At 43.8% G+C, this 11,353-nt stretch overlaps 1 protein-coding gene across 1 annotated transcript; it reads right to left on the reverse strand.

Moving 5' to 3' along the window:
* Positions 1-28: 28 nt before the first annotated feature.
* LOC123093278 (uncharacterized) lies at positions 29-3,842 on the reverse strand. The gene is made up of 3 exons (XM_044515196.1): positions 2,514-3,842; positions 1,442-1,506; positions 29-463 (listed from the first exon to the last, which is right to left on the reverse strand). Exons 1-3 carry the CDS (start codon positions 3,673-3,675, stop codon positions 458-460), a joined length of 1,233 nt encoding a protein of 410 aa, XP_044371131.1. The 5' UTR covers positions 3,676-3,842; the 3' UTR covers positions 29-457.
* Positions 3,843-11,353: the final 7,511 nt, after the last annotated feature.

Here is an 11,353-nt window from a genome sequence, read left to right on the forward strand (position 1 = left end):
GTGGAAATTCTAGTTTGGCACAAGCAGGTATGTAGAACTGAGACCCACCTGAAATTTCTTACTGCATGCATACAGAGATTGTACACCGTAAATCCCAGAATAGTGCATTTTCAAGGCAATAATATCATCTCTATCAGCCAGAGATAGGGAAGAAGAAATTTGCAACAATTCATGCCACAAAACCGTCAACGGATCACCAAAATTTCTCCTCGCAGTCAGTTTGCGTTGCACCCAACTCGGACGAAAGGATTCAAGTTTTTCGCACAAGCAGAAATGGAACAAAAGCGCATCCACCCTAACCAGACTATTCAACACAACCAGCAGCAAATGAGGCTCAAGTTCACTTCAAATTCTTCCTGGGCCGCAAACAGTAAACCAAGGTCCTGACGCCATTTAGTTATATCCTTCTAGCACCAACAACTGCGCGTGAAGCTTCATCAGAGGCCGGGCAACCGCCCTATTGCTGCATCATAAGAGAAAAGATTCATCAGATTATATGATAAGTAGGAGAGGATCACACTTTGCCCCTCAGAATCATTGCATTTCTACTTGTCCAAATCAACCAAGCAATAGCAGGAAGAATCCACATCACAACACGATTCGATCTGGATCTGTTTAAGGTTCTTTTCTTTGTATGAAAGAGAGTTTCCTCTCCGATTTCTATTAACAGGAACTAAGGTTCAGCTACAAGCATCCAAAATAAAACTGAAGATGGACCTGTTGGAGGTACACAATAATGAAATCGTCTCTTTCATTTGGGCAGACTCACAGGAAAGTGCCTAGTGCAGACTTGGGATTAGGTTATCCTATCAAAAATACCACAAGGAGGTTTGGGTGCCCCAGGCTCACAGCAGAGCTCTGGTCACTGAATTGCTTTGCAAACTGCTTTTGGCAATCTTAGGGCCTGATCGGCAAATCTTTCAACTCTAAGACCTAATCAGTGCAATATATATATACTAGAGCAGCCAACGATGTATAAATCACCAACTATACACTCACCACGGAATTCTTTGGTCAGCTCACTAGTTAATCTGCCTAACCCCAATACCACACAAATACTGTATCTTTTTCTCTGATCTGTATCAACACAAATTCATGGTTGCCTACAATCACCCAGGTCGGCAGAACTCCTCAACACCTGAATAGTATAACAGCACAAAGGATTCGTTCCCACATCTCTTAAAATCAACCAGAAACTGGAAAAACTAGCAGATATGCATACAGATATATATCTAGTTATGCAGAAAAAACAGAACGAAAGAAAAACTGTACATACTCATCGACATTCAGCAATCCCATACCACATCGGGAACTCTCCAACTAAAATTATCCAACAATCTAAGCTACAAAAGCATCAAGCACTATAATAGTAGCCAATGATGTTATTAGTGTTCATGACTAAATGTACATGTTTGAAAAACAGTACAAGGCTAGTATGTACCTCTAGTACAGAAGCTCCTGTACGCCGGCTAACTGCGCGTGCGAGGTCGGCCAGCCCCCCTATTGCTGCATCATAAGAGACAAAGATTCATCAGACTATATGATAAGTAGGAGAGGAGCACACTTTGCCCCTTAGAATCATTTCATTTCTACTTGTCCAAATCAACCAAGCAATAGCAGGAAGCATCCACATCACAACAGGATTCGATCTGGATCTGTTTGAGGTTCTTTTATTTTATTTGTAATATGAAAGAGAGTTTTCTCTCCGATTTCTATTGACAGAAACTAAGGTTCAGCTACAAGCATCCAAAATAAAACTGAAGATGGACCTGTTGGACGTACACAATAAAAAAATCGCCTATTTCATTTGGGCAGACTCATAGGAAAGTGCCTAGTGCAGACCTGGGATTACGTTATCCTATCAAAAACACCACAGGGAGCTTTGGATGCCCGAAGTCACTTGGCTCACAGCAAAGCTCCGATCACTTAAGTGCTTTGCAAACTGCTTTTGGCAATCTTAGGGCCTGATCGGCAAATCTTTCAACTCATAAGGCCTAATCAGTGCAACATATATACTGCAGCAGCCAACGAACGATGCATAAATCACCAACTATACACTCACCATGGAATTCTTTGGTCAGCTCCCTAGTTAATCTGCCTAACACCAATACCACACAACTACTGTATATTTTTCTCTGGCCTGTATCAACACAAATTCATGGTTGCCTACAATCACCCAGGTTTGCAGCACGCCTCAACGCCTGAATAGTATAACAGCACAAAGGATGGATTCCTACATCTCTACAAATCACCAAGAAACTGGAAAAAACGAGCAGACCTGCATACAGATATCTATCTAGTTATGTACAAAAAACAGAAAGAAAGAAAAACTGTACATACTCATCGACATTCAGGAATCATATAGCGCATCGGGAACCCCCGAACTAAAATTATCCAACAATCTTAAGCTACAAGCAAAACCATCAACCACTATAATAGTAGCCAATGATGTGATCAGTATTCATGACTAAATGTATATGTTGGAAAAACAGTACAAGGCTAGTAATATGTACCTCTAGTGCAGAAGCTCCTGTAGGGTATGATCTTATCAAAAAACCCTTTGTGAACCCTGTTGCCTTTGCCTGAATTGAGCTCAATTGCGTACAGCCCCGCCCTTGTACTCAGGAAGATGACACCAACACCTTCAGCAAAGCCAACCAGCATATTTGCCTTGTCTGTGAGGAAACGAGCAGGGAGCGATGGTTTGAGCTCGATAGCCCAGCGTCGCGCCCACCCCGCAGCTCCGCCGGGACCAGCCTCCATAGTCCATAGGCAGAGTTTAGCCTTCAGCACGGATGCAAAGAGCAGACTGCCGTCGTCCACCCCCATGAGGTCAATGCTCTCGTCGATCCCCTCCTGGTCCTCAAATGGCAGGGTGATCAGTGATAGTTTTTGCTCATGCATGTTGTACTCCACGACTTTGTCACTCTCTACACATTGGACATAGACCTTATTTCCCACAACAGCACTGTTCCCCCTGCCATTGACGAAATCCAGGTTGTGAACAGAGATGGTGTCCCTCCACTCACGAGTCTCTGATGAGTAGACGGTGGCGTAGGATCTCAAGTTTCTATAGTCGGTGCCCACCAAGGCCACGCGGAAAGGGCCGCCATCGCCATGGCAGTCGAGCTGGTCACATCGGGCCTTGGCGCAGAGCACCGTGGCACTACAGCGTATGCGCTTGTCCATGTGATCGCCGTGCGGCCACCACATGACGTTGTGGCACTCGGGGTCGCCGAATTCCCACCGCTGGCCGGTGACGAGGTCGCAGGCAACGAAGCCCTTGTTCCTCTTGCTCTTGGGGGCGTGGAGGAGGGCGAGGCCATGGCGGGAGTCGAGGACGTCCCAGCGGGAGAGGTCCTCGTACGCCGGGGGGCGGAAGCGGAAGGCCGCGGTGGGGACGAAGTGGGAGGAGGCGAAGCGATCCTCCGGTTCGCTGGTGGTGTTGTGGAGGAAGCCCAGCACGGGCGACGCACTGCGGGCCCTGCGGTAGTCGCGGGCGAAGTCGGGGGCGGACAGCATGCTGCGCCAGCTCCTGCAGCCGGCGGCGCCGCGGACGATGGTCACGGGGTCGTCCACGGGTACGCTCAGGAAGATCTCGCGCACGAGGTCGTCGATCAGCGTCGGCGGCGAGCGGGGGCGGCGGCGTCGCGGCGCACGCGAGCCGGTCGCCATGGGGATGGGGATGGAGATGGGGATTGGGGTTTTGGTGGAGGGATTTAGTTTTGGGGGCGCGTTCGGCGGTGGAAGCCGCCGCCGCGTGCGGTTTCCCCCCTTTTCTTCTTCCTCTTCGTTTGGGCGAGAGAGAGAGGGACGGACGGTGCCTTGATGGACTCGTGTGGCTGATCGGAATGGGCTGGCCTGGGCTGTTGCATCTTGCTCAAAAAGCAAAACTAGACATGGTCCCCCTCAAAATAAAAATGGCCCCCCTAAAAAAGACTAGAAATGGTAGAAATTGAAGATAATTCTTGGATCTTAATAAAGTTTATTCCACTCAGAGAAAAATACAAAATTCTTGTGGAACATACTCATGTGTGTGAATGTGAATGCAAGAAGTGGCGACTTAGAAATAATTGATCAGTTAATACCCTAGAGTCATCAAATCATGATGTTTTTTTGTCTCATTTGCACTTCAAGATTTTGTCTTCTGTCTCTTACGTGGATCCTAGAACTACATGGGGACGGTTCTTGGTCGCAAATTAAAAAAATAGTTATAACTCAATACGAAGCAAATAACAAAACTATCACAATAGTTTAGTATGAAAAGCACCACAACAATTCAATGCCCCCCTCCTAATTCTCCTCAATGCCAGACCAAAAAGGCAATCCAACGGGCTCCCTTGTTCCCACACAATCCCATACCCCATACTCCAGTGTTTGTGGAGGGGAGGAATAGGAGTCTAAAATGTTTGCAACATTGGCCCGACAGTCGTCCCCATCCACAAATTCGTTTTATCGAGACTCCACTCTCTTACTCCACACTATTCCACTCCCGGTCACCCAACACCAGCCTTTCCACCGCCTATCCACAACTATGCATGTCATCGATTGACACTAGAGTTCTTGATCACACTTTCACACACGGTTGAGCTGAATTTCGAAGGTGAAGGAAACTAGATCACTTTCCGTCTCGTGAACCCGAGCTTCGATATGTCCCTTATCTACGTTGTAGGGATACGTCACCTAACTGCCGTATTGGTGCAGGATACTGCACTAGGACGGGGATATGCCCAGATACGCGTGGGATACCCGTATCTCAACGTATCACATTTTTGCGAATTAAAATAAAGAGAAAAAAATAGGGATATGGCTGGCACATGGGGGATACACCCGGGATACGTTTAAGCCTGTTACCACTCGATCTCCAGCCCAACAAAAGCCTACTCGCGATGTGTAAATAAACGCACCCCTAATCGCTCGAGTCCATCGTGCCGTCACCTGCAGTTGGCAAATCGTGAGGGCTGGAGCCGCATCTCCATACTCCCTTCCGCCGCCGCCGCCGCCGGCACCTCGCAGCTCGCCGCCTGCCTCTGTTCTCAGTTCTCCAACTCCAAGTCGGCAAGTCTTCATCATCCTGAATCTGTACGCAAGTAAGCTACTAACCTTCAATCTAATGCTTTAATGTCTGAGTCATGCTGATGTGTTGTGTTTGTAATTGCAAGGAATACAAGGACTGCATACAAGGAGTGGAGTCGGGACATGATAACGCAACAACTTCTTCAGATAACCCTCAATGAAGAAAAGGTCAGGTTAATTCATAAGCATCAATTTTCTCATCCTCTAAAAAATTGTGTTTTGGTGTTGACTTTTTTATGCATTCATACATATACTCGCCGTATCCCCGTAAGCCTATTTTCAAAAAATGCCATTTTCCCGTATCGCCGTATCCGTATCCCCGTACTCGTATCCCCGTACCATGTAACATAGTCCCTTATAGAGTGGTGCAGTCACTTTGGCTTCCGCAATAACAATGATCACTTCCCTACGCCCACAACATGCTCGAATCACATCCGGTACATTAATTTAAAGAAATGTCATATCAAAGCCATAAGCATATGGCTAGTTGCATTGAGTGTCGTGCTATATGATATTTCTATCATGTTATTGCTAACACGTTGCAGGCATGTGGAGGAGCTCATAAGTTAATGAAGAGAACATGCTTATTCTTGGAAAGGCCGCAATGCCCACATAGATTACACGCCAAACTTGGGTGCAATTCGTCTACTTCACCTAGGGCACCAAGCAAACCACTCACAAGTTGACATCACTTGCATAGGAGGCATCACCATCTTGGCCAACTCCCTTGGTCTGGACCTTACCGGCTTGAACCCGCATGGAGGTATTTGTATTGTTAATATTTGTCTTCTCCCTAGTGCATCAATGATTGTTTCTCGCATTTTATCTGAATTCCTATAGTGTGGCACTTGTTTCCCACTCCCATGCCTAATCGCTTCTCTATCAAGGAGGGAATTCACATCGAAGGAAGAAGAGGAGCAGGCACAAGATGACGCACCAGGGTACATGCCCTATGCCACACTCGCTGATGCCAACACCTCGAAGGCTCCATCAAAAACATGAGCAACCTTGCCAGCACGCTCCGAGATAACACTGAGTACATGGTGCCCCACTTCTCCACCAATTACACAAGTAAGAAATGGTTGGCAAAGCAACCATATCGCCATGCTCTCCAAAACATGGATTACAAAAGACACTACAAAACACATCATGCACGCATAAATCAACAATAGAACGTAAAAAACTGTAGTACGAACCCATAGACAAAAAACATGCGCATGGATACACCAACACAAGAGAGCGAACGACATAGACGTATGAAGCAACAAAGCACCCACAAAAACCAAACGATTAAACCTTGATACAATGAACACAAATGACAAGGATGCACAAGACAAAGAGATAGCCCACGCCGAAGAGCGGAAGCCCAAGAATAGGTGCAACCAAAGGACATCAAGAAACTCACAAATACCTACAGTCACAAGGGAAAACAAAACGGATGGTGAGTGTGCATAAGAATAACACAAAAGAAAACAAATACCATACGAACCTTAGCTGCCTCGTGGGAGGGTTGACGGAGAAGAACACCAAGAACAAGTGTAACCGAGCGACGACAAGAAGCTCACAAATACCTGCAGGCACAAGGGGAAAGAAAACGGACGATGATTAAGGCTCATCCGTTGGGGATGACTCAAAAGGGGAGAATACGATGAGCTACTTGGTGGTGCTCCAGAGTTTTGGCCTCGACACCGCTGCAACGGGGAATAACATTCTCATAAGTGTGAACTGCGGGATAAATTTGTGTCCCCAACTCACTTGTGATCATCTCATTAATGAACCCCTTTCTTTCCCCAATTCATACTTACTTCTATTGATAGCATATGTTAGTTTGAATTGCTTAACTGTATCCTTCAATTCTATATCTTGTCATATAGTTCGTGTTTGCTAGTTTTCATATAGTCCATATTTTGTTTAGCATAGACTGTTGGTGCACTTAGTTGAGTGAAAATCCCCAAGTGCAAGGAATCATCATAGCAATTTCCAAAGGTGGAACTGATAAGTATGGAGTGTCGAACCCACAAGGAGCTAAAGGTAAGATCAATATTATCTCAAGTCCTATCTGCCACTGATACGACTCTACGTACACCGAACGTTTGCTTCCATCTAGAAACGAGAAATAAAACTATGTCGCGGGTATGAAGAGGATAGCTTTGCATGATACCGGAGAACTAAAATATAAAAATAGTTGATGTTATCATACAATTAGAATATATTACAATATATTATAAATAGCGAGTGTGGTATAATGACGGATTGGTGTGCAGAATTGTCCTATGCAATTGTTAACAAGATCGGTAATCCTTATTGCAATTTCATGTGAGGGAGAGGCATAAGCTAAAATACTTTCTCTACTTGGATCATATGCACTTATGATTAGAACTCTAGCAAGCATCTGCAACTACTAAAGATCGTTAAGGGAAAACCCAACCATAGCATTAAAGTATCAAGTCCCCTTTATCCCCCTGAATCTAGCATGGGATAATGGGAGAAGATAGGGAACAGAAAAACATAGCTGAAAGATATAAATGAACAGAGCTAATGCAAACTAATGCAAATAAGCACATATGAACATGTATTTTCGCCTCAATAAGACATGTGGCATCTCTCCTCTTGAACACCAAGCATCTGGGATCCTTGAGAAATACTTTTCTACTTGAGTATTCTCTCCACCTGGAGATCTCTTTCTCCCCCTGAGGAGGTGATACTATCCCTCTCTGATGTGATCTCTCTAAGTGATAAGCTTTGATGTGATCTCTCTCTCCCCCTTTGACATCAATTTCCAAGAAGGGTTTGATCCTTGAGTCACAGCACAAAGCATTTATAAAAATGTGATGCTTGTAGAGGACAAGATTCATTGAGTGGAGGTGGATCAGAAGAAACACAGAATAAGTTTCAAACTGTTTTTCCTGTTGTGAAATCGGTGGCACCGAGTGGTATGCTTCGGTTGTACCGAAAGGATTCAGTTGGACCGAAAACAACAAATCGGTGAAACCGAGTTCATCACAGAGAAAACACTTGTCACCTCAGCTCACTAGACTAGTAAGATCTCACAAAGATTTGCAAGGAATTTATTGAATGATATGCAATGAATTGGATGCAGAAAATGCAGAGCAACAGAAAAAGAAAAGAAAGAAATCTAGATGAAGTTTTTTTTGAAAGAGGAAACAAATATGCATGAGACAAATGCAAAAACACAGTAAAGAACACGAGAGAACTTCATCTAGAGATAGTCGGCGACAAAGTCACCTATGTTAGAGTATATTGACTTAGGAGTCAAGTGAGATCACTTGATCATAGGTCATACTCATCGTTTAAGCTCAAAATGGGATTACCATTTTTCATTTAAGCATCTTGATGTATTCACATCTTGTCGAGTTGCTTTAGCTCATGACTCGGAGTAAAGCTTCTCTAAGATGGAATAACATACCTTGGTTGGTGGTGTTGACCATGTAGTTGAACTTGTGTGGGTTGCTCAAGGTTGATGTAGCTCATCAAGAGTTGGGAGCACCACTTGGAATTTGAGTCCATCTTCCTACATGGGTTAGTTCTTGCAAGGAGTAGCACTTGTGTATCCAAAAATGATAATCATGAAGCTCAACATCAAATTTGTCAAAGGATATGTTTGAATGGTTATGTGCTTCCTTGTCTTCAACCACCATAGTGTATAAACTTGGTGATGTAGAGATTGCTCAAGATGTGAGTAGATTACAATCTCATGAAATTTGATTCAACCAAGTACCTACATGGGTTATATAACATGCAAGATACAAATATATCCAAGACATAACATTTTCTTCATAAGAGAGATATCATGGATTAGTCATAAGCTCATGTCTTGCATGTATCCAATGGAGTTTCTACTCCAAGTTTGAAGCATCAATGATGTTCAATTCTCCTCTCAACCTGCAAAACACTTTCTCATCAAGAGGTTTAGTGAAAATGTCTGCTAATTGCTTTTCGGTGCGAACATGCTTAAGATTAATGTCACCCTTAGCAACATGATCTCGAATGAAATGATGACGAACTTCAATATGCTTAGTTCGAGAATGTTGTACATGATTATGACCAATTTTGATAGCACTTTCATTGTCACAAAGCAATGGAACATGTTTCACATATATCCCATAATCTTTAAGAGTTTGGGTCATCCAAAGTAATTGGGCACAACATGAACCAGCGGCAATGTATTCCTCTTCGGCGGTGGATAAGGATACCGAGTTTTGTTTCTTGGAGGATCAAGACACAAGCGATCTACCAAGAAATTGACAAGTACCAGAAGTGGACTTTCTATCAACCTTGTCTCCGGCATAGTCCGAGTTGGAGTAGCCAAAAAGATCGAAAGAGGCCCTCTTAGGATACCAAATGCCAAAATTTGGTGTATGGATTAAGTATCTCACTATCCTTTTCACGGCCTTAAGATGAAATTCTTTAGGAGCAGCTTGATATCGTGCACACATGCACACACTTAGCATGATATCGGGACGTGAAGCACATAGATATAACAATGAACCAATCATAGAGCGATAAACCTTTTGATCAACCGGTTCACCATCTTTGGTCAAGTCAAGATGTCCATTAGTAGGCATAGGTGTAGACATACCTTTGCATTCTTGCATATTGAACTTCTTGAATAAGTCCTTAGTGTATTTCTTTGAGAGACAAAAGTACCTTCCTTAGTTTGCTTGATTTGCAACCCAAGAAAGAATTTGAGTTCACTCATCATTGACATCTCAAACTTCTCCGACATTAGCTTTCCAAACTTCTCACTAAAATGAGGGTTAGTTGATCCAAATATGATATCATCAACATAAATTTGGCATACAAATAATTCTCCATTAACCCTTTTAGTAAAAAGTGTGGAATCAATTTTCCCAATTTCAAATCCCTTTTCAAGAAGAAACTTGGTCAAGCATTTATACCAAGCTCTAGGAGCTTGTTTAAGACCATAAAGGGCTTTGTGAAGTTTGTAAACATGATTTGGTTTCTTAGGATTGACAAAGCCGGGAGGTTGCTTAACATAAACTTCCTCCTCTATTTCACCATTTAGAAAAGCACTTTTAATGTCCATTTGGTACAAGGTGATATCATGATGATTAGCATAGGCAAGTAAGATGCGAATGGACTCAAGTCTAGCAACGGGAGCATAAGTCTCACCATAGTCCATACCTTCGACTTGTGTGTAGCCTTGGGCGACGAGACGTGCTTTGTTGCGAACTACTTGTCCATCTTCATCTTGCTTGTTGCGAAACACCCATTTGGTACCGATGATGTTGTGGTTGTTGTTGGGCTTCTCAACCAATGTCCAAACTTGGTTCCTCTCAAAGTTGTGTAGCTCTTCATGCATAGCGTTTATCCAATTCGGATCTTCCAATGCTTCTTCGACCTTCATAGGTTCAATGCTAGAGATGAAAGAATAGTTTTCACAAAAGTTAGCTAAACGAGTTTTAGAGCGAGTGATTCTCCCGGTTTGAATATCATTGTAGATTTGCTCGATGGGATGGTCTTTAGCAATTCTTGCTCGAACTCGTGAAAGATTTTGCTTGGTTCTTGGTTGAACTTCTTCTTCATCTTGTTCTTCTTCTTGGCCTTCTTCATTGTTGGCGTTGTCGTTCTCTTGTCGTGGTGGAGAAGGAGGTTGTTGACGTTCATGATGTTCTTCCTCGTTTTCTTCATCTTGGTGTGTCCCACTTGTGGATGCTTCTGTATCAACTCTTGGTTCACCTTGTCATGAAGTAGAAGCTTCCACTTGGACGGACGAGGTACTCTCCTTCACCTCCGTTGGACGAACCTTGCCAATAGATAAGTCTTGGATTGCTTTCGAAGGATCTTTGTCTCCTACATCAATTGGCAATTGCTCTACTTGCGAGCCGTTAGATTCATCAAACTTCACATCTACCATCTCTTCAACCTTTCGGGTGAAATTGTTGTAGACACGGTAAGTGTGAGAGTTTGAGCCATAACCTAGTAGGAAACCTTCATGAGATTTAGGAGCAAATTTAGAATGACGATGCTTATCAAGAATGTAGCACTTTGAGCCGAATACTCGAAAGTATCCAACTTGGGGTTTGTTACCGGTGAGGAGCTCGTATGCCGTCTTGCCGAGTAGCTTGTGAAGATACAAGCGATTTGTTGCATGACAAGCTGTCTCAACCGCTTCTGCCCAAAAGTGCTTCGGTGTCTTGTACTCATCAAGCATCGTTCTCGCCATTTCGATGAGCGTCCGGTTCTTCCTCTCAACAACTCCATTTTGTTGAGGTGTGTACGTAGCCGAGAACTC

The sequence above is a fragment of the Triticum aestivum genome, chromosome 4B (assembly GCF_018294505.1).
Source record: "Triticum aestivum cultivar Chinese Spring chromosome 4B, IWGSC CS RefSeq v2.1, whole genome shotgun sequence".
NCBI classification, from domain to species: domain Eukaryota; kingdom Viridiplantae; phylum Streptophyta; class Magnoliopsida; order Poales; family Poaceae; genus Triticum; species Triticum aestivum.